Here is a 22886-nt window from a genome sequence, read left to right as displayed (position 1 = left end):
ATAGCTGACTAGGGGCTGTGGCTCACTGCCACCGCCCAGAATCATGAGCCCTACCATGTATTACTAGCCTGGGAAAAGATCAAAATTCCGTATTTGAAGTAATATCCACTGAATACGTATCACTTTCACACCATCCTAAAATCAAAAAATCTTAAATCGAACCATTTTAAGTCAGGGACCATCTGTATTCCTACAGAAAAAAGCTCAATTAAATCTAATTGTGAGCCGACATCAAACCCAAATTGAAGGACATTCTACAAAATCAGCCAATACTTTTCAAAGACAGACATGGAAAGAAAGCTGAAGGACATGAGAACTAGATGTAATTCTGGGATGGATTCTGAACCAGCAAAGAAAACTATGGAAGATATTATTGGGAAAATTGGCAAAATTTTATAATGGACTATGGATTAGGTAACAGTATCATATCAATGTTAGATTTCCCGATTATGATTATTGATCTGCGGTTATGCTTGTTCTTAGCAAACTGACAATAAAATATTTGGAACAAAAGGGCCCATCTCTAACTTGATCCTAATGGATCAGAAAAAAAGTGTATAGAGACAGAATATAAAGCAATTGGGGCAAAATGTGAGCTGAGGTCGGGTAAGAGTATTTAAAGTTCTTTGTGCTATATATTCTTGCAATTTTTCAAGTTTGAAATTGTATCAAAATTGTTACAATTTTTGTATTGCTACAATACACATTTTTAGGATGTTTGCTGCACATATCTGCCTGACAGAACCAGATGTGCAAGGATCAATGGAGAGCCAGACTGACCTAGGTCCTGCCACTACCTTGCAGAGATCTTGACATGTACACGTACACAGAGGCCCAGCTCAGCCCAGGACAGTCAAGCAGAGGAGCCTGTGCTGCAAGCTGTCCTCCCACTGCTCAGCAGGGACCAGCCCAACCCAGCACTCTCCACAACAGAGTTGGACCCACAGCCTCAGCAGCTCCCCAAGCTCAGATCCACCCACCCGGGATCCACCCAGTGGGATCCACCTAGTGAGCTCGGCCTCCCTTGAACTGACACATCCCCTTGTGTTTCACTGATCCTCCCCCACACATCCATTCACACTCAATCTCCTATGCTCCAGGTAATGGCCTCCACACCCATCCTATCTCCCACCCACAGAAAGCCCAACCCTCACACACGTGAGGAGCGTTACCCTTTCAAGATGGGCAGGTTCATTAACCCAAACTGCATGTACTCAGAAGAGGCTGAAGCGCAAACATGCGGGCATACAGGGTGAGGAGGGAAAGGCATCTCCTGACTTTTGTCTGAAGCCAGAGTGCGTGCTCAGGGCCTGTGAGGACCAAGAAGGGTAGAGCTGGCAACCAAAGCAGTGATGCAGGTGTCCAGACTCAGGCCTCCTAATACATCCATAATCTGTATGGGCACTGCCCATAGGCCACTTACAGGTGCGTCACACTGCAGACCGCTCTTCTTCAGGATACTTCTCCCTTGAGAAAGAATTCCTGCCCTTAGCTCCACCGGCACCCAACCCCACAGATGACACAGGCACGGTTGTTGTCCGAGGTTTATTGAAAATATTACAGCACAGCAGAAAGATTCAAACGGCTCCACGTGGTGTTTTGAAATTCATCCCAACTGTAGGCTGAGTGACCTGCAGGTTGGACAGACTGCCAAAGTCCTGGAACAATAAAAAGGGGCTTAGTGTGGCTGTACTGGTGAGATCTGTGTCCCGAGCCCCGGCACCACCATTAGGCTATGCTTTTGTCAGCCTCCACAACCTTGGGGTCAGATTGGTGGGACCCTGCAGAAAACCAAGAGAGCCTTCTCCTCCCCACCCCAGAGCAATAAACTCTGTAGGGGGTCTACCTGCGATCTGAAGGATCCTCCACAGTCAGCCATGAAGGAGCTGTCCTGTGCACTTTAAGACATTTAACAGCATCCCTGGACTCTATCCACTAATGTCTGCTAGTATCCCCTAGCTGTGACAACCAAAAATGAGTCCAGCTATTACCAAATGTTCCCTGGGGGGTGCAAAATCTGTCCCTTTGAGAATCACTACTCTAAGGCATATACAGTGCCACTTCATTTCCAGGGCCAGCCCTCAGGTAGGAGGCATCACTTATGCAATCAACATTTGTGAAGGGCCCGGGTAGAGTAGTGGTAGGACAAGGTCAGGGCCTGCCTTTAAGGTGGCTCAATCTAAGTGCAAAGAACCCAAGAGCATATGTATAGCTGATTCACTTTGTTATAAAGCAGAAACTAACACACTATTGTAAAGCAATTATACTCCAATAAAGATGTAAAAAAAAAGAACCCAAGGGCCCACCATATAACCAGAACTTAATTCCTCATTTTATCCTCAAAAACCAATTTTACAGTTGAAACTAAAAAGATGCATTCCAGAGTAGTATTTCAGGAGAAAATGATCTGTAGCAGGCTTTAGCTGTACTGGTTATGTTTTTCTGAGACTAGGGGGTAGTATATGGGAGTTCACTCTATTCATTATCTTTTTGAACGTCTTAGACGTTTCATGATCATAAAAAGGAAAAATAAATTTGCTCTAAATCACCAACTGCCTCCTGGACTTTGAAGCTCATGCTTTCACCAAACTGCTAAAGTACTAAGATATGTCACAGAAGACACACTTATCAAATTGTATTGAAGACAGCTGAACTACCGAAGTAGTCCCCAGTTAGCAACTGGAAATAAGACCACAGCTCATTTGAGTGGTTAGCATACAGACACAGAAGTAAGCAGGCAGACTGAAAAGAGAACTAGGGATGGGACCAAGGGGGTAAATGTTAGAAGCCAGCCACAAAATCGAGAAGAGAACAGAAGGAACTGAGAGAAGGAGTGCTCTGAAAGTCCTGGGAGAACAGCCACTGGATTTGGGAGTTGTCCTCGTGTGGAGGGCAAACTGAACCTTCAATTACTAGCTAAACCTACTTTGGAGGCAGTCTAGGTTAGTGGTTAGAAGGGTGGATGGATTCCTATCCCTGCCACCTACTAGCCTTGAAGTTACCATTTCATCATCTATAAAATGTAAATAACAGGATGTGCCTCATAGGACATACTGAGGAAAAGGGAAACACCATATAGAAACGGTGAAATTACCTAATATATTTTAATGACTCAGTAAGTGTTACCTAGAGGTATTACCCATAGTATAGTATAAAGCTCCTGATGGTTGGTGACCAGGGAAGCCCTACTTTAGGAATTCAGCAAACACTTACCAAGAGCTTCAGCATTTCCTTAGTGTCAGGATCTACTTCAATGATTTCCTGATCCAGGGCTGAGACCTAGAAGGAACAAGGCAGGCCCCAAATAGCAATGAGGTATCTCTCACCTTCCCTGCCTTTTCTCCAAGATTCTTAAATGAGGGACAAAAAAAGGGGGTGGGGGGCGGGGATGGGTGGCATAGAGAGGATACAATAGGATCCCACGAATTCAGTATTTAGATAACCTTAAGATTGGGTTTATACTTCAGGAATACTATGCTAGGGCAAATAATCAAACCAGAAGACATAAGTCACCGAACAAACATCATTAAAAGGCTCTCATGTATAAAACAGAATGGACTTACATTATCCCAACAGGTTAGAACAGAAGCTAACATACAGGCAGGCACCTACAGCTGGTCAAGGGGTATCTGGAGACTCAGCTGAGGTCTCTTTGAAAACCAGGTACCTGAAACAGTTCTCAGAAACCTGCTTTATCTTTCAGGATGAACAAGAGATCCAGAATAAGACCCAGAAAGTTTACCTCAGGCACGTAATTATCTCTCCTCTCTCTCTCCTCCTCCTGCAGCTTGATGGAGATACCTCTCACTGGGCCTCTCTGAATCCGCTTCATCAGATGTGTGACATAGCTACAAAGTACAAATGCCCAAGAACACACACTGGCTCCCACTGGTACCCAGAACGTCTGGATGTGTATGTAGGAGTTTTAGTTCTCTTCCCGCAGTGAGAAGGGAGAGGATTCACCACCTTGGAGGCCCCGACTCTGAACCTCCTACACACACAAAACCTCCACACGCAGCTCCGCTTACCTAGGCATGCCTGTCCCTTTGGTGTCGCACATCCTCTCTATTCAAATTCGCTTTCAAAGCTATCAAGTATTCCCAACAAACCTTCACGACCCCTCCTCCCAGCCTTCATTTTCTTTCTTTCGAATTCCAATTTACATAAGTTAGCATTAAATCACGTACGCCCTTACTTAACGTTAGTCTTCCAGAAGTCGACTGTGGCTAACCTCGTCCAAGCGCCACCGCCAGTCAAACCGCCAAATACAACGCGAACATAAGACAACCCCACCAAGAAACCCGGCAAAGGCACACCTGCAGCGCTCTTCTCGGAGCAGCGGGAGACTCGTGCTAACCCAGCTCCCACGACCCACCCGCGGGGCCACGGCTCTCCGTCTCCCAGCAGGCCCTGGAGGCCAAGCGCCGACTGAACTCACCCTGCGATCTTGTTGCGGAGCTTCTTGCTGGGAATGATGGCGATCTCCTCGCACACGCGCTTGTTGGTGTGGAAGTCGTTGCCCAGGCGCGTGTAGTACTTCTCAATGATGACCCGGGCCGCCTTCTTCACGGTTTTGGTGCGAACGCGGCCCTGCGGGTGGAGAACACATGGTCACTCGCGACTCAGGAACCCCCTCCAGGGAACTGCGCGGCGTCACGCCCTGACCGGAGCGGGGTTCGTGGGCTGGGTCTGAGCCCAGGAGGGGAGAAGGCCGGCCGGGCAGTGCTGGAGCGCGGGGTCAACGCGGAAGCCAGCGGCCCACGGAGGCTTCGGCCTCACAGGGTACTGCGCCCCTCCTCGCGGGCTGGGGGCCGCGCAAAGCGGCGGATGGAGAACGATTGTCAGGGGTACCAGCTTGGAGACAAAAACACCTACCATGTCGGCGGGTCCTTGGTAAAAGGAAACAGGAAACACAAGAGAGGCCTATAAAGCGCAGGCCAGAAAGCCGCTTCCGCCTAGTTTGAGATGCGCTGAGCCCACTGTAGCGCAGCACAGCGACCCCTAGCGGGGCGGGGCGGAATGGAACGGAAGTATGAATGGCCAATCGCCACCCAGTGGGCGTGGCGAGTGGCTGACCCGCCCCGCCCTGCCCCACCTAGGGTGGTCTTACGCAGGTCTCTCTAGACCCTTCTTCAGTGGTTAGATCACCCATTAAGTGCCCTAGACTAAGAGCGGCGCATCTCTCCCACACATGCTGGGGAGAGGGATGAAGGCTTAAGAGCCATCGGGAAGGGGGGAAAGCGGAAAAGTGAGGAAGTAGGGGATGGCGCCGTGCACAGGATCCCCACCCAATCCCATGGGTCACAGACTTGTGTCTAGCCTGGTGGAGACACAGGTACAACTGGGAGAGAATTATCTCACTTCTTCAGTCTTTGCTCAAACGACACCTTATCAGAGGAGCTTTCCCTCCAATTTATACAAAGTAACACTGCTATCCTTTTATCATTTTTTTAGCATTGCTATCCTTTTAAAGTTGCTCTAGTATTTCTTAGCACGTCACAGTCACTTGTCTCAATTTTCTCAGCTAGGGATGAGTTCCATGACAGTATGGCTGTTTTGCCTTGAACAGTGCCCCAGCACAAAGCAAGTTCTCAAATGTTTAAGTGAAAGGCCCAGTTCACCTGTAGAGTGCTCCCAGCTGAGGCACTCTCTCTGACCACCACCGTCTTAATGCTGTTCCTGCTGTACCCATCCACAAACCAGGTCCTTCTGAGGCCACCAGCACAGGCTACCCCTGGTGGCCTCATTAGCCTCGGGAGTGCCCTGCTCCTTATCTCCAACTTTGCTTAAGTGGGTTCCAGGCCCCCACCTGACTTAAAAGACTGGGCTGCCCAGTTTGGATGAGTTAAGGGGCACCAGGCTGTGCTTCATCCCCCAACTCAACTCCTGGTCACCTTGGACAGTCCAGTCAGTCTCTGAACTGACTGAGAATGGAAGGCTGAAGGACAGGAAGCCTTTGCCCTGAAAGTAGCACCTGGACAAGAGAGGGACCGAAGGGGAGAAGAGATGACTCTCTGAATAGGATAGGACAGACCAGGACACCAAAAGGGAGAGTCAAGACTCTGCTTCAAGAGAGATGCAGTTTACTTTACCAGCAGGCTTCAAACTATGCTGCTGCCAGTCAGGCCTCAAGGGAAAGATGAGGCCTCTCATTCTTGGCTGAAGGGACTCCCCACCCCCTATGACAGTGACTTCTTGCACCTCTCACGGAACGGAGGCTTCAGTGTGCAGGGCTCCCTCCACCGCAGACTAAAATGGAATCTTCCAAAGATCACTCCAGCAGCTGGGCCCAGGCACAACCTACCTGAAAAAATCAGCAGCAGACCCTTTCACAAACCCTGGGATCCTGCCTGTGAGAAAGAGTCCAGATGATAGTCCTGAAGAACAGCAAAAATTTACTCCCACTCAGTAAAGAACTGGGTCAGCACAGGTGACTCCAAGAGATAGGAAGCCTCCCAAGAAGAATCAGCTCTGAGGCTTACAGGAGAAGCTGAGAACAAGTGGCTCGTGCCGACCTCTGGGGAGCTATGCTTCCAGTTCCTCCAAGCTGAGTCTAGGATTATGAGAAGAGGAGCCCCAAGAAGTTTATTTGTGAGGGCTTTTTACATACCTGGACTAGAGGTACCCACTTACCAGAGAGGCACCTCCGAGGTGCATTTGACCACGGAAGTGACCAAGAAGGACTTACAGGGGCAAGTCCCCACATGGCCCCACTATCAACCTGGGCTGGAATCTCATCACAGAAGATCCAAGGAAATGTGGGTTTTTACTCTGGAATCTTGGTGTCCCACTGCCCCCTTTTTCCCACAGCTCAGACACAGAGACAAAACCAGAACTCTGCTGCAACGTGTTTATTATGTGCCAAAAAAACTACACCACAGCTTACTCCACACATCTGTAGGAGAGTGCAGTCTTGCCTGCATATACTACAATGAGGTAGAGACTTCACACACAGCTTCACAAAACCCACAGAGTAGCTGGGATATGCAACAATGCAACGTCAGCTCAGCAGGAGGGAGGAGGGGGGGTTATGACACTGGTTCTTTGGCACACAGCTTCCCAAAGAGGGGCAAGTCGTTTTGTTTTTTTTTTTTAAAAAAAAAAAAAAGAAAAGAAGAAGTCAAGTTTTCAAATTCCAGTAGCATTTCGTCAACTGCAACTGTTGCTTCATACATTTCTCAAATGAAAGAAATAAGGGAAGGGTACTTGTCCCCTCTGAGAGAAAGGGCTCCTGTGAGCCTTCATCTGCCCCCACCAAAAAGCAGCCCTTTTTAGCTCAGTTACAAAAGAAAAAAGTCCTGTGACTTTGTGATTAAAAACTTCTATCAACCCTCCCCCCCCCCACATAAGTGCAACTTAAGAAGGTGCAATAAACCATTTAAAACTATATACAGCAGCCACTCAAACACCGTTTATCCGGTCCAGTTTCAAATCCAAAAAAAATTTTTTTTTCTTGGTTGCAAATGCCTTGATTTGCAACTGTGAGAAACAGTGACCAGCAGTCCCCAGACACAAATTTGCTATAATGTTAAAAGCTGCCAGGAAAGAAAAAAAAATCTCTTGTTCCAAACGACTTAAAAACTGTTTTAAGGAGTGTAAAAAGGAACCGGTAAAAACCCTCGAGCGTAAAATATGAAATATGATTTTGGTTTAAATGAAGAGCAAAGTCTCCTTGTTGTTTACAGTAAAAAACACCAGCTGAACACTCAGTTTATGCCGTTCAGGTGGGGGTTAAATAAATGGAAAGGCACTGTATGGCAACTGCAAGAATGAAACCAATGAGACCTGCACATCATCACCATCAGTATTGCAAGGAATGTAAAAAAGCGCTTTTAATAAATAAACCTAAATGTAGGCATCGTGTCAATACCTTCTAGACACGTAGTTCTTTTTTGCTTTTCATCGGCAAAATGAGGAACTAAAATCTGGGAAAACTACAGAGTCGCTTGGAGGGTGAGCCTGAGGGTCCTTGCCCTGGTACACCCCCTGAAAACAAAACCCGACAAAACTCATTGTGCATTAATTAGTGCAGAAACAAAGACAGATTCAGCAAGTGCAAAGGTGACTACGATTTTCCCTTGTCCTCGGGAAGCCAGCTCCCTGGTGGCCAGTGGCAGGGTGGTACAGGCTACTGCCTGACCTGCCAGCCTCAGGCGCCACAGGCCACTGGGCAAGGCCAGCTCCTCTAGCTGGAATCTCGGTTCTTCTGGTTCCGCATCAGGGGGCTGTGGTGGCGCAGGCCCTCCATGCTGTGCCGCCAGTGCCAGCAGCTCCGGCAGAAGTACTTGAAGCACACCTGGGTGGAGTGGAGAAAAACAGAGAGAAGCCAGGCCTGTGTCAGCACCAGCCAGGGGGGCAGCTGCATGAGCTGCCTGCTCTGCCCGAGAGGGAGTGGGGGATTCCCGATGGCCTCTGTGGGGTTAGAAGAGATGGTCCTGGGGATCCCTCTCATCCCCAACAGAGGCCTGACCAAACCATGGCAAATCCACTGCCTGTTTCTAAGGGTGTCCAGACTTAATCCAGCATGCTGGGCTCCTATTGTGTAGAGACTGTGCCAGCTTCCCTCATCTCCTCTTAGCACCACAGCTACTCTTCCAGTCCCCTGCCCTTCCCACCTCCTATGGAGCAGCTGTAGCACACGCCTGCTAACATGGAGAACACTTAAAGACAGTGACTCCGGATCCTAATGCCGGGCAGCACGGCTTCCTCGTCACACTAAGTGAGGAGAGGTCACTGGGCACTACACCTCAGTCCCAGGCCCACACTCCCGCTGGCTGTGTAAGCCCAGGCAAGCCACTAACTTCTAAGCAATTATCTAAAAATGGGGATCATCTGTGGAAGATACACACACACAAAAGCCTGCTAGAAAAGGCTATTCAGAGATACTTATTCTCAGGCTTTACCCAGCAACCCAAACTTACTTCACATCCTCATTTTGCAGCCTCAGTTTAACTACTGTCTACCCAGAGACTCAAAACCTGAGTGACAGCACCACTGCAAAATTAACTAATTACGGATGCACTGCTAGTATTCGAACACGTCCCAAACTTGTCTTGTTGCCAGCAACACTGGCACTACTTGGAAACTTGTCAGAAACAAGGCATCTCAGGCCACACTCCAAACCTACTGAATCAGAATCCGCATTTACACAATATCCTTAGGTGATGCATATACAGACTATGAGAAGCACTGCCCAAATACATCCAGATCTGTGCTCCACCACCCAGAAACATTCAACAAAAACTGCCATGCTGCTTTCTGCCTGCTTCTGACAACTGGGTACAAACCAGGTACAAATATCAAAACAGTCCAGAGATTCGGAAGTAAATAAAGCAAGCTTCTATGTATAGGGGAAAATCAATCTAGAAGGCCTTAGACTTAGAATAACAGTGCCTGGGCTCATAAGTACTGCTGACCACACCCAGCAGGTTCCTATCATCCTCAAAAACCACCATTACCAATAGTGCCACACTGAAAACCAACATCCCAGGCAAGGAGAAGGCCAAAGTATCAAGACTCAACGAGCTTTCCCAACAGTTTTGGGTCAAGTGTGTCTCTGGTCTGACCATCAGCAAACATTACTGCTGCCTCTTCTATGCTCTTAAGACAACCGCGAGGTACCTGAGGACTCCAACATTCCATGTGACAAACGAGACATGACAATCTTTAATTGAGGGTGGGGATTTTATAAACATCTCAAGTGCCCAGGGGACTCACCTGATCTCGACAGAAGAAAGGACCAGGCTGAGAACTGCAGATATGACACAGAGAATCTTCTAAGTAGGGGTCAATCTGAACCTGCACAAAGCAAAATAGGATAATGAAGTGGCTGCTTCTCACCAGGAGGCCAAATGGGCCAGAAGAGAAGGGCACGTTATGGGCCATCCATATGAATACAGGGGTTTCCTGTTTTAAGGGGGGCCCAGAGAGAACTATAGACAGAGAGTACAGAGATCCTTGATGGCAGGTGCCCAAACTGCAGAAGCTGCCAGGCTGGCTCTACAGAGTGTGTGCGACCACACACACTACTGCCTGGTCTTCACGGCAAACCGGACCATGGCACTCTATCATCCAGCAACAAGTAAGCAATCAGAAAATGCAGGTCAGGCTGGAGAATAGAAGTCAGGCTGCCTCACAAAGCTGGCCAAATAACAACACACAGGAAGGCACCCCACATGTTGAGGAGGCTCAACAGTCCCAAGCTCCCATCCCCCCGAGTCGACCAAGACCAGGCCCCCTCCCAAATCCAAACCTCAAGTGTGTCCTCGGAAGCTTGGCTCATTCCCCTGAGCATATCCAGCACAGGGACAGCTTCCGTCTCAGGCCTGCCCTGGGTAGTGGCTGGCCCAGACCCCTCTCAGATGGCCCAGAGTGAGGGTACAGACCAGCCCACTCACCTTCTTGGTGAACTTGGTGGTTTTGACCTCCACAAAAGCAGCACTGACTGCCTTCAGGTAACTACGTTGGTTATTGAAAGTCACGCGACCAGACCCTAGGAAAAACAGGAAAAGTTACCTTCCAGCCAAATTCTCCCAAACGCCACTTGTCAACACTCAGGAAACCCTGTTCCTAGATCAGTGCTGTGCTGTCCAATAGAAATATAATGTGGTCTACTTATGTAATTTTAAGTTTTCTAGTAGACGCATTTAATGAATGTAGTGGAATGAAGAAGAAAAATGTAATTTTAATTAATTTATTTTCTTTACCCCAATATATCCAAAATATTATCATTTCAACATGTGGCATTAGGCACATTTCAAGTACTCAGAGTCACATTTAGCTGGTGGCACTGTATCAGACAGCGTAGCTGTAGACCATGACGGCACAACCCCCTCAGGAATGGGGGGAGGACTTGCTGACCACAAGGGGGAGGGAAGAGACTCCTCCGTGTAGGCAGATGCACAGGCATGGTTACAAGGGTTCAGAGTGGAAAGCAAGATGCAGATAGAACATTTCTTTGAAGGCAGGCCCAGCAGTCAAGGCCCTCCTGGCCTGGAGGTACTCCAGAGCCTAGCAGGGGAGCCGGAAGCAGCCTCATCCTGCCAAGTGCCGCCTCTGCCCCTGCACCCTCTGAAGTCCCTGTTCTCAATCTGCAGTACGGCACTGAAAGGCACACGATGCTCCTTCCTGACCAGATTCTGTGTGGGTGGGCAGACGAAGCATGTGGGAAGGTGGGTTAGCCATGTGTTGATCAGGAAGTTGAGGCTCTGCTCCACCTCCAAACCCCACCACTGAGATTATTCTGCCACGACTGGGAAACTGCCCTCCTTTCCCAGTGGGGCTGACCAAAACCCAGTGGTTAGGCCCCCAGACTCCCCTACACTAGGACAGCATAGGCCATGACCATACTCTGTTGGCTGAGTCACCCAGAGTCTTCCTTCAGCCTCACGTGGTCTCTGACCCTAGATAAGGCTGCTTTTCAAGGCCTCTTAACAAAGGAAACCAAGCAAGTTCAGGAAAGTCCTGGCCTTTTAATGAAATATTACCTGTTGTCTGTCTCAGACTGGTTTGGCTGTGAACTCTGAGCTTCTAACCAAAGTTCCTGTTTCATTTTCACCTCCTATAGTGCTCCTATCAATTTTTCTCCCCTTCAAGGGAAGTGGTGGGAGAGGGGTGGGTACAGAGGGGTCAGTACTGGTGGCTTATCTAGAAAAAGATGCTATACTGCTGGTATATACTGATCTGCAGGTCTGAGTCAGGTCTCCCCCTCCACTCCCATAGGGAAGTACCACAATCTTGGTCTACATCCCAGGGGCCACCCAGCTTTCCCACACAGAAGTGGGACACTTACCAATGGGATACTTGTGCTTATCTGTGTCAATCCCAGCATACACCACACCACCAAATAGGTCGTTCAGAATGGCTGCCAGGGCCTCAGCATTGAGCATCCCGTGCAGAGCACCGACAAATACCGTCCTGCTGGGGTCAAGTCTCTGAGATGGGCTCTGAACAAAGTTGCTGTCGGCCAAGACCCAGGGGATCACTTGTACCTGAAAACCACCCAAAGGTATATCAGCCCTGGTAGGGAGCCAGAAAAAGAGATGCTCTCGTATGGAGAGGCACATGCTCTGGAGATGCTAAACTGAGCCCCATACAGTCCCAGGCACACAGGTACTCAGCAAGCCACCCTCACCCCAACACAACTAGACTTGAATTTTACTGAGTCCATGAGTCCAAAATGGTTTTTGAAAAAAATGGTAGAGTAGTAGTCTACTCATTCTGAAGAGTATGCAAAATAGTCCCAAACTGTCATACCCAGGAACCTAGCACTGTTACAACCTTCAACCATGTGGTTCCAGCAAAGGACCATGGACACTGATGAACAGACAGCATGGTCTAGAGTCCTTGGGACAGGAAGGATTCACAGAGAACGACAGGATAGGAGCTTGAAGGACAGAGGGTGGGGATGCTGCAGGTATCTGTATGAGACGGTTACTGGCCCAATGTACTCATTAGAGGGCTTGTGACAGGAGCAGTGGGAGTAACTGGAGAGAGGTAGTGTGAAAAGTCACACACAGGAGAACACTGAGGTTCTGCAGAGCAGAGTGACACTAGGGCAGGAATTGACCATGTCCTCTGCTTCCAAATCCTGAGCCTAGAACAAAATCTGGCATAGCAGGCAGAAGGCTCCAGAATGAAGTGAGTTGACAGATGATCAGTAAGTGTTTTTGGAAGATTAATCTGTGAAGATCTTTTTTTTTTTTTAAAAAAAAAGGTCTGAAAGCAGGAAGAGATCTGAGGCATAAACCAGCAAGGAGGCAGAACAGTAGTTCACAGGACAGCTGATGAAGACCTGGAGAAGGCTGGTGGTACTGGGCAAAGAACAGGCCAAGATCAAGAAGATTCTTCAACAGGAGAATCTGCAGAATTCAGACTGCCTGGGCATGGTGGGAAAACAAGAAGAATCAGGTCTGATGGGTTCTAGACCTAGGTAACCTTGAGATGAGAGAGCCTGGGAGAAGTTACCAGGGGGAGACAATTTCATTGGAAGATGCAAAAGCCCATCTTGCTTTTTCCATTACCATGGGAAAGTATCACAATCTTGGTCCACATCCCAACGGCCACCACGCTTTCCAAGCTTTCTTAAACGTAAGAGTTTATAATTATAGGACATGCCAAAGAAAGGCCCCACAGGAAGGTGGGGCTCAAGTAGGACATGAGACTAGAGAGGTGAGTCTGGGTCTAAAGGTAAGAGCAGAGCCACACAAGTGAGTAACTTGTCTGATATGGGGAAGAACAGAGGGGGGAATCAAATACCTACTACTCTGGTGTGGAGGGGGAAACACAAAGGAAATAGAGGGTCAGAGAGATATGAGAACCAGAGCAGCCTACAGTCCATGCATCAAAGAAAGCTATTCAAACACTGTGCGGTGATGAAGAGGGAGTAGGAGCAGGAAGGTGTCTGCAGGGCACTGAGGAGGGGGAGGGGGAGGGCCTGTGGTGCTGCAATGGCAGCCTCTCACTGTGAAAGCAGGGGACAGGGAAGAAGGAGCATGTTGTTAAGTCCTAGAGCATCGTAAGTTGGGATAACTACATGAGCTCCACGCAGCAAGAAAGAAGGCAGGGCAGCTGTGGGGCACCGTGCGCAGCCAGAGGACAAAATGTGACCTAACACCAGGAAACATCGTAAAACAAAGAGCCAGCTTTGTCACATGCATCATTTATTTTAAATCCAATGTGACCATCTCAATAAAACAGGCATTTTCTCTCTTACCCTACAGATTTTAATAGACTTTACTTTCTAGAGCAGCTTCCAGTTCACAGCAAAACTGAGCTGAAAATTTGGGGTTCCTGTATAACCCCCCCGCCGCCTCCACACACAAACAGCCTCCCCCACTCTCAACACCCCTCACGGGACTGGCACACCTGCTGCAATCAGGGAACCTACCCTGACACATCAGTATTGTCCAAAATCCATGGTTTACATTAGGGTTCACACTTGGGGTTTGTTTTACCACTGTAACTCTATGGGTTTTTGGCAAATGTATAATGGCATGTATCTACCATTACAGTATCACAGAGAGTATCTTCACCATCCTCAAAATCCTCTGTGCTTCGCCTATTCATCCCCTCTACCCCTCATACCCCTGGCAACTGCTAATCTTTTTACTAAAAGAGGCATTTCAATTTTCCATTCTATAGATGAGGAAATGAAGTTTCATGATATTAAATATCTCATCCAATATCACAAAAGTAATGTACTCTGGAACCAAATTTTAAAAAATAACACTGATTCCTGAGTTCGAAACTTCCTTTGACAAGCAGTTCTCAAACACCACCCACTAGCACCACTGGGGAACTTGGTTAAAGTGGAGATTCTTAAACTCCACCCAAACTGACTTAGTAAGCCTGAGATAGGGTCCAAGAATATGCCATGAGGCTCCCAGGCAGGATGGCTCTATGCTAGAGACTCACGATGCTGAGGGCACACAAGGTTGATACCAGAGACAGCCTAAGGAGAGAGAACCAGATGGAGGAAACTACACAGTAACAAAGCCCTGAATGGCAGTGAAGAAGTCATCCATGGATAGGTGTGGGCTTAAGAGGGATCTACCCACCACAGATTAGGAGGTGAGAAGGCACAGCCAGAGAGCAGGACTAGAGAGAAACAACTGTAGATTTTCAGTTAAGTCCAAGCAGAGAAAGCTGCTAATTTCAATTTCATTTCTAAGACAAGAAGTTTGGGACAGAAGCATTGGCTAGAATAGAAGGAGATCTGGGAGGTAATTTGATTTCCATGGGCAGAAGCACATACATACCATTACGGCCCAAAGGTGGCAGGGGGGGGGGTGCGGTTAATGCAGCTGAGAGTGTTCTGTTGTATTCACCGTGGGGCAAGAAGAGCAGCCCTCTTGCCTCAGTAGGGGTACTTGTCTGCAGCCTGTGTATCCACCCACCCCATGAAATCCACTGCCTCATATGCCAATCACCCGATCCAGAAAGGACTCTGTGCCAACTCACCTCCTTGCAGCGCATCCTCCGGCTGGACATCTTGAAGTAATATTCACTCAGGCCATCTGGGCTCAGCGGGTCATGAGAGCAAGCCTGAAGCAAGGCCCGGACAGACTTCTCTAGTTCGAAGACCAGATATACATACCCTATTCCCAATGGAAGGAGAAATTGCATTAACATCCCTCAGGTGGCTACTCCTCAGCCTTGGTTTTGCGGCAGGGAGTTTCTTCCGAGAAAGATGCCTTATGGGTGAGATAAGTTTTTGTCCTACTCCTGAAAGTCTTGTTGAATGGAAGCATTTGCTATGCTGGACAACCAGGCCAACGGAGGGAGAAGCACACCATCTCCCACCCTAGTAAGGGAAGGGATTGGCAGAGTAGGACAGAGGATCCCATCATTACCACATAGCTCTTTATCCCGCAACACAAAACATGTTCAGGTCAGCAAGCCTGGCTTTCCTGGGGGCAGGAGCGATGACAGGTCTGGGGCCAGGGGATGGAGGTATTCCTTTAAAAGCCTAGTTAGACCACTGGTTCAGTTCATCGGAGCACTTTCAGTGAAGATGGGGCAGAGTGAAAATAGCACCTGCTCCTTTCTACAGGGAAGGGATCTCATTTCAGACCAGTGAGGAATCAGATGCTTGGTCCTCATTCCTGCTAACTCCAAAGGGAGCTCAGAATTAGGTCAGGCAACAGCGTAACTGGGAAGGAAAGGCAAGTAAAGGAAAGCTTTTCAAACGCCTCAGTTTGAGAGGTCAGGAACGGCTGGGGTTCAGATTTGGAGGGAAGTGCACAAGGCAGTTTTCACAGGCAGCTCCAACTGCAGTGTGAGCTTGGACAGACGGAACATTGGCTCAGAAGAAACAGAAGGGTGTGTGAGGTTGAGAAGGAGTGCCGAGAGCTGAAAGTTCTGTGCTGTGGAGTGCCCAAACATCGTTATCATCATGCAGCTGTGACACCCCAGCATCCCTCAGTGCAATTACATACTAGGGAGGGAAAAAAAGCTCCTACCATGTCTTTATTACCTTTAGGCATATTACCTTTGGGAGGACACCGGGGGTGCTTGCCATCCTTACCAGGCCACTCCACACTCAAAGAGCCAAAAACACGGAAGGTGTTAACCAATCCAGCTGCAAAGAGATGGAAAAGAATGGCAGAAACTGAGACACAATCCTCCCCAGGAAGGCACAGGGCCACTAGTATTCTCTTGGGCTCATCCTCCTTGACAGACAACTCAGAATTGACCTTTGGTCTCAGGTGACAACTGTATGCAACAGACACAGAAGCACTGTAGTAGTCTATGAAGTGCACCTTTCCCATCACAGTTGCTCCTGTAATACCCTGTGCCCAGGCAGAGGTTCAATTCTTGGCCTCAAGTCCAAGTTTCTTGTTCTTGAAAGACATGCCCCACCTTCAACACTTGAAGCAGAAGGTCTCAGAGCTCACCTTCCGTAATATCCCAAGGGACACCTCCTAGGAACACCTTGCAAGAGTAGATGGGGTTCTTGTAGTTCCGGGGAGGAAGCTGGCCACTCCAGGTACAGGTGGCTTCATTCACAGCTTTGGCAGAAGACAAAGAGAAACAGGAGTCAGATAATTAACAAAGTCACTGCCCTTCTCTGTGGTGAACTTTTATCCAGGAAGGAGGAGAGAGGCCACAGTCCTAGTCTGGCTGCCTGGGAGAACATCCATGACTATACCCTGAAAAGCAAGAAACCTTACACCTCACCAAACCAGTCAGCCCAGTATGATAACCCTAATTCACTAGTTCTGTCTAAACTAAAACTGAGAGGAATAGCAAACCAGATGTGTAGGGTAAAAATGATCACAACTCAAGCTATTTTCATACTTATAACCAGAAAGCAGTTTTATCTAGTCATTGCTTACAATACTAATTAATTTAAATTTATAATTATAGGCACAACTCAGAGATACTGCAGGGTTTTGTTCCAAATCACCACAATAAAATGAATATTGCAATAAAGCTAGTCACACAAATCTTCTGGTTTCCCAGTGCATATAAAAGTTACATTTACACTATACTGTAGTCTATTAAGTGTGCAACAGCATTATGTCTAAAAAAACAATGTACCAACCTTAATTTAAAAATACTTTATGGCTAAAAAATGCTAACCATCATCTGACAACACAGGGTTGCCACAAACCTCCAATTTGTATATAAAAAAAAGAAAATGCAGTATCAATAGATTGGGAGTTTGGGATTGACAAGTACACATTGCTATATTTAAAATAGATAACCAACAAGGACCTACTGTATAGCACAGGAGACTCTGCTCAATATTCTGTAATAACCTAAATGGGAAAAGAATTTGAAAAAGAATAGATACATGTACAACGGAATCACTTTGCTGTACACCTGAAACTAACACAACATTGTTAATCAACTACACTCCAAAATAAAATAAAAATTTTTTTTAAATGCAGTATTTGTGAAGTGCAATAAAGTGAAGCTCAATAAAACAAGGTATGCCTGTACTTGAAAGTAAACAGGACAATTTTTCATACAACATCCTAAATGCTTACTGATCCAAATGGACCTTCTCCCCAAATGCTAAAATAAGGAACATTATACTGTTTTCCTGAACTCATCACTCACAGAAGTTACGACACTGTCAATAAAAACCAGCACCAGTAACCCAACAAGATAAGAACGTCACAACTGTTCCAAGTCAGAACAATTCCCCATCATTTCCAAAGCTATCGTTATGGTACCTAAAGAGACACTACCGGGCCTTCTATCGTATCAGTCTTTAATCGTGTCCCCACTCAGTCGTGCCCTTCCAGATCAGAGACTGACCTTAGTGGGAACGGGCTAGTCCTCACCTATTTTACTCTCCTCCTCCAGCAATGGAGCAGATAGCTAATGAAATGAACCACCATTTTCATTCAGGACAATAACATAGAAGGCCATTCTCTAAAAGGCATAGGCCCAATGTGTTGCTACAGCAAAAAAATAGGCACCATCAGCAATATTTTGTGAACAAAAACAGAAGTCGATATAATGGCCTCATCCAAAAGCAGAGTAAAGTCATTTCATAGGAAAACAATGGCAACAGAGAAAGTACAAACACAGGTTGCCGAAACCATTAAAATAGGGCAGCAGCACTGCTGGGGAGAATGAGATCAGGTCTAGCTCTGTGAGTAGAAAGACAGACATATTGAAACCTATGGAAACAAAGGGAATGGAGAAACTGAACATTCATTTAATCAACTCCAGAACCTTAAAATAGTGGTCAGTGAGCATCTCCCTGAAGCACTAGTAAACAATGACATATACAGCTCATTTGCTTCCAAGTACTGGTATAAGATGAAGAACAGATTTAATAATGGATTTAAGGTAACTTAAACGACAGAATCTAAGGGTTCCTGACAGACCAGTACACCTGGGGACATCCCTTACCTTGGAGGTTGACAAATGGACCACCCACCCCCCAGTGCATCCCTGTGTATACCAATCAGAAAGCCCTGGGGAAGAAAGCTCCAGCGTGGGCTGTGCCTGACATGTCTTTGAATTAGAAAGGGGGAGGTAGACAAAATTCTAGGCACCATTTCCAGGGTTTCTCTTGAACACATGCACCTGTGAAAAGAATCAAAAGCGAGAGCAGTGCACAATCCCCACAGAAGAGCAGAAGTCAGAGATGGATCCAACCCCTAATAGGCACACCCCGGTGTGCCAGATTATCTATTGTTCCTCTCTGCTCAGCCTCAAAAAAGTTACCGAGTGTGTCCCCATTAGCACTCACTCCTCAGAACAGACCACTCTGTGCAGAAGCAGACTTCACCATGCAGTCAAGTCCTCTTGTGGACAGTTTCCCCAGTCTGTGAACTAAGGTCACTTACTCACTGCCCGAGAATGAGGCCCCAGGCCCCCAGCAGGCCCACAGCCACACTCACCTGCAGCTTGCCTGTGTAGCCTGGCCTCTCTCTCTATGCTGAAGGGGTCTTTGGGAGCTTCAAGGAGGTCCCAGGACGGCCACACAGAAGCTCCTGGCCATCTCTTTGATGCGCTGGTTGGGGAGGGCGTGACTGCAGCCAGAGCAGCTTGTTCTTGGTCCAGCCGGGACCCAACTCCCATCTTTAAAGGGTCTCTGGGACCACCCCCCGTCAGAGACAGGAAGGGCAGGGGAGGAGAAATTCGGAGGCTTGACTAGGGAAGAAAAAAGGAAGATATAGGTTTTTAAAGGACAGTTGTTATAAAAGTAATAATCACACTATAGAAATTATGAAAAATACCAATATTTGATATATTTTCTTTTAGACTTTCTTCCTATGCGTTCTTAAGATTAGCTGTCCTTATAACATAATTTAAACAAATTCTTTTCTCCCCAGTTCAGTCTATTTCTCCACGTTACCAGTCTTCATAACCATTTTTAATTAATTTATGATATTCTATTTAGGGAACAAGCTACACTTCACTGACTTATTCCCCCTACGGTTAAACATTTAGATACTTTGCAAGTTTTCAGGACTATAAATAAAAACTTTAAACTTTACTTAAAAAACATTTAAATAGAATGTAGCTTTTTCATATTTTCTGTGTTCTCTGGTCAGATTCCTAGACGTAGAATGCCAAAATGCTTTCTATGAAGGTTCTGTGTTCTATTAGAAATGTATGAGAACACAAGTTTCTTAAAAAAACAAGCTTGTGTCAAGGTTCTAAATTCTACTAATTTAAGTGGGTAGAAATGATACCACATTATCAAAAAATAAACTAAAATAATTACTCAATAGAATATTTCCTGTAAGTTCAAATACTGCCTCTATTTCCTCTTCTGTGAGTTGTCTGTTCATACCCCTTCGTCAATTAACCTTTGGGGTGGGAATCAGAGAAAAGTTCTTTAAACGAAATCCCAAAATATTAAAGCTGGTTATGAGGCAAATTTCCAAGACTGAGGCCCATATAAAGTAATGAAAAGAATTATAAGCATCCCATCTAATCCCATTTTATAGGGGAATAAACTGCAGCCCAGAGAATCAAAGGGAGCCCTGCTTGTAGTTACCCTTCTGGAAACACACCCTGAACAGATAAAACCAGGGAGTAGTGGGGACACCAACGCCAGCTTTCATATCCTAGGACAGACTGGCAGGAGGCCAGGTGGGCCCTAAGAGGTCATGCTATGAATGGGACGTGGCAACCACCAGCATTGCCAGTCATGGATACTGAAGAGAAGGGGGAAGGAAAATAGCCATTATATTCATTGAACAGTCAGCTCAGTGGCTTTGGTAGTAGAGAAGCAGGCTCAGAAGGCACCTTAAATTGCATTTTACTTTAGGATGATTTATCCCTGCCATTCCTATATATTTACTTCTAATATCCCCTATTCCTCATCTATCGTAATCCACTTTCCAACTCCCTTTAGCACGAGTGCCACACGTGTCACACGTGGCTGTAGACGCAGAGCAGGAGATGCAAAGACTAACTCTGAGACATTATTTCATGGATTCGTCATGGCCTCTGAAAAAGAGCTGGAGTCAGATCTGGATTAAAACCCTAGCCCCACTGATTACTAACTTGTGATTCTTAAAATCATCAGTTAAAATATTTGAGGTATCATACATAAAGGTATATAAATGATATTGTTTAAAGGCTAAGAAAACACCCATGGAGGTCAAGAAACAGAACACTGCCAGGACTCCCATATTTACTTTTGAAACTAACTTTCCCAACAGCTCTTGGAGTAACCTGTAGAGTCCCTCAGCTCAGGTCCTGAAATGTACTGCTCAATGGGTATAATGGGTATATGAGGCACCCTCTATTCTGTCGAGGATGCAAAGTTCTATACATGTCTCCATACCTCCCATCATGCCACCTCGCAGCCTGCATTCTAGTGGACTTGCATCCCACCTCCAGCTCACGTGCTCTCCCCACCTCACTCTGCAGCAAGTTACATACAATCAAATCTGAGAGATGATCTGATCCAGAGCTGAAGCCACTGGTGTCTGAGTCAGAGGGGCTGCTAGAACGGGAGTCCAGGATGGGCCGGGTGTCCAGGCGGGATCCTCTAACGGAGGGTGCTGGAAACTTGTCCACCAAGTCAGATCCAAGGGGGTCCAGAGGCAGGAAGCTCAAGGGGGGTTTCCCCAGGACACTGCCCAATGGATTGTGGAGCATGCTCAATACTAGGAAGAGAGAAAAAAAACGGAAGAAATAAAAAGGAAGTCTCATGACCTCTTAGTTTTCTTTCCAGCCAAGAGCCCTTGCCTTTCCTCCCACAGCCACCCAGCAAGATGGACCAAGCCATGACCACCGAAAGCATGACAGAGCCGCAGTTAAGAGTGTAACGAGCAGACAGACACCCGGGGTCCATGAGCAGAAGGGACAGGATGGCATTCTGAAGACCCAAGTTCCTGCTGCAACAGAGGCAGCAAAACTCCTGCTCTCTGCCACCCAGGCTTACGGGTCAGCGCCAGCATCTGGGAACCTGTGCCACTGGGGACCCTGGTCACAACTGCTTTCATGTCTGGACACACATGCCCGTGTTGCCATAGGCGACGCCTTCAGCACAACGAGGGAGCCCGAAGCATACGCCTCCCTTCCTGTGTTTATCCGAGGAACCCCCACCTTTCTAACACCACAGAGCTGAGATACAGAACTTTATGGCACACCCCGGAAGTCTGGTAGCGCATGAGCGTGCCACCCCATCTAGGAGAGCCCTTTATGCAAAATTCTAGCACATGCAGATTCTCTTCTATGCACCCCTGGACTTCAGACATTTAGGATGGAAGCAGAGTGACGCTGTGGTTAAGCCGGCTCTGGCTTACGACTGTCTTGGGGTGAAACCCTGGGTCTGACGCACCTTTATATGGCTGCGTGCTCTGGGAAGCTCTCTGAGTCTCCATTTTCTCATGGCATCTTGGGTGGAATACCAACTATTTCCTAGCATTGTCAGGAGGGTTCAACAATCAAGACAGCAGATGGAAAGTGCTCAGCACAGCAGTACCCAGTGCACAATATTTAAATATTAAACATCAAAAAAGAGTGAAGCAGAGGCCAGGAAAGATAAGGGAGGTAAAGTGGACAGCAGGGGAGAGCAGCATTTTCCCACACTTGGCCTTGGGGAAATAAGAAATCCAAAGCAAAGCAAAACACCCTTTTATCCATGAGGAGGGGGTGGAAGAGGGCTTTGGCCATGGAGCTATGGTGGCACCAAAGCTAGGTAAGAAAGAAGCCATATTAATCTGATTTTGTCTTTTCAGCTGGAGAAAGGGGAAAACATCCCCCTCAAAAAGGCTGTGAGGTGAAACCAAAATAATGCGTTTACATATGAAAGTGCTCAATAAATGGTGGCTGTGACTGGCTCTACCTCACAATTACTCACTAGTACCTGAGTGAGACACAGGTCACCAGAGCTGGTTTTCTTTCAGGGTCCAAGTCAGCCTGAAAGTCAGCCTGAATGTCTGGCTGGGGCTGTGGTGAGCCTCCTGAGGCAGGAATAAACCTCTCCAAGCATGAAATCAAAGTGAAAGCATTCTTTCAGGGTATTCATGACGGAGGGTATGTGCAAGATCAGACCAACCTGCTCTCCGTTGGCCAACCACTTCCCTCTCAGCTCAAAATAAGGTAGGTGTATCAACTCTTTTTTTTTTTTTTAAATGCAGGGAATAGTGTGGATGTGTTTGTTTTATTGTGTTTATTTATCCTTGATTTTTAAAGAAACTGTCCTACTGTTCTCCAAAGTAGATGTACCAGTTTACCCTCCCACCAACACTGATGAATTTCAGTCCCTCCACATGCTGGCCAACACTCAGTAGGGTTGGTTTTTTAAATCTAGCCAGTCTAACATGTATGTGTGTTGGGGAGGGGGGAGCTTTACCATCTTCAGCAAGGAGTTTATTACTTAGTTTATGACTTCCTTTCTTAAGGAAACATTCTTTTAAAACTAGGACTTTCAAAGCAGTTTCCCAAGCACAGGC

General features: G+C 47.0%; 2 protein-coding genes across 9 annotated transcripts in view; both read right to left on the bottom strand.

Annotated features, from left to right (window-relative positions):
• Window positions 1–1530: 1530 nt before the first annotated feature.
• RPS17 (ribosomal protein S17) lies at window positions 1531–5015 on the bottom strand. The gene is made up of 5 exons (XM_007194277.3): window positions 4876–5015; window positions 4439–4590; window positions 3743–3848; window positions 3214–3279; window positions 1531–1658 (listed from the first exon to the last, which is right to left on the bottom strand). Exons 1-5 carry the CDS (start codon window positions 4876–4878, stop codon window positions 1578–1580), a joined length of 408 nt encoding a protein of 135 aa, XP_007194339.1. The 5' UTR covers window positions 4879–5015; the 3' UTR covers window positions 1531–1577.
• A 1821-nt stretch (window positions 5016–6836) lies between these two features.
• CPEB1 (cytoplasmic polyadenylation element binding protein 1) overlaps window positions 6837–22886 on the bottom strand; it is a 96667-nt gene continuing 80617 nt past the window's right edge. For 6 of the 8 annotated variants that reach the window (XM_057544568.1, XM_057544569.1, XM_057544565.1 and 3 more), the window contains 9 exons: window positions 20866–21092; window positions 18867–19119; window positions 16398–16511; window positions 15977–16081; window positions 14962–15098; window positions 11792–11990; window positions 10398–10492; window positions 9718–9798; window positions 6837–8296 (listed from right to left, as the gene is read on the bottom strand). In XM_057544568.1, the coding sequence (XP_057400551.1) occupies window positions 8186–8296; window positions 9718–9798; window positions 10398–10492; window positions 11792–11990; window positions 14962–15098; window positions 15977–16081; window positions 16398–16511; window positions 18867–19119; window positions 20866–21092 (1322 nt within the window). In that variant the 3' untranslated portion in view covers window positions 6837–8185. The remainder of the gene's footprint in view (window positions 8297–9717; window positions 9799–10397; window positions 10493–11791; window positions 11991–14961; window positions 15099–15976; window positions 16082–16397; window positions 16512–18866; window positions 19120–20865; window positions 21093–22886) is intronic. The other 2 variants (XM_007194275.2, XM_028162009.2) reach the window with 1 other exon arrangement.

Source organism: Balaenoptera acutorostrata, chromosome 3, assembly GCF_949987535.1.
Source record: "Balaenoptera acutorostrata chromosome 3, mBalAcu1.1, whole genome shotgun sequence".
NCBI classification, from domain to species: Eukaryota; Metazoa; Chordata; class Mammalia; order Artiodactyla; family Balaenopteridae; genus Balaenoptera; species Balaenoptera acutorostrata.
The sequence above is the reverse complement of the archived record's forward strand: the minus strand, read 5'-3'. Positions and strand labels throughout refer to the sequence as shown.

Coding starts and splice junctions, on each gene's coding strand:
- RPS17 (XM_007194277.3), bottom strand. Junction 3,849..4,438: donor CTCCGCAACAAGATCGCAGG/GTGAGTTCAGTC, acceptor TGTACTTTGTAG/CTATGTCACACATCTGATGA. Junction 1,659..3,213: donor AGGAAATGCTGAAGCTCTTG/GTAAGTGTTTGC, acceptor TTATTGTTCCAG/GACTTTGGCAGTCTGTCCAA.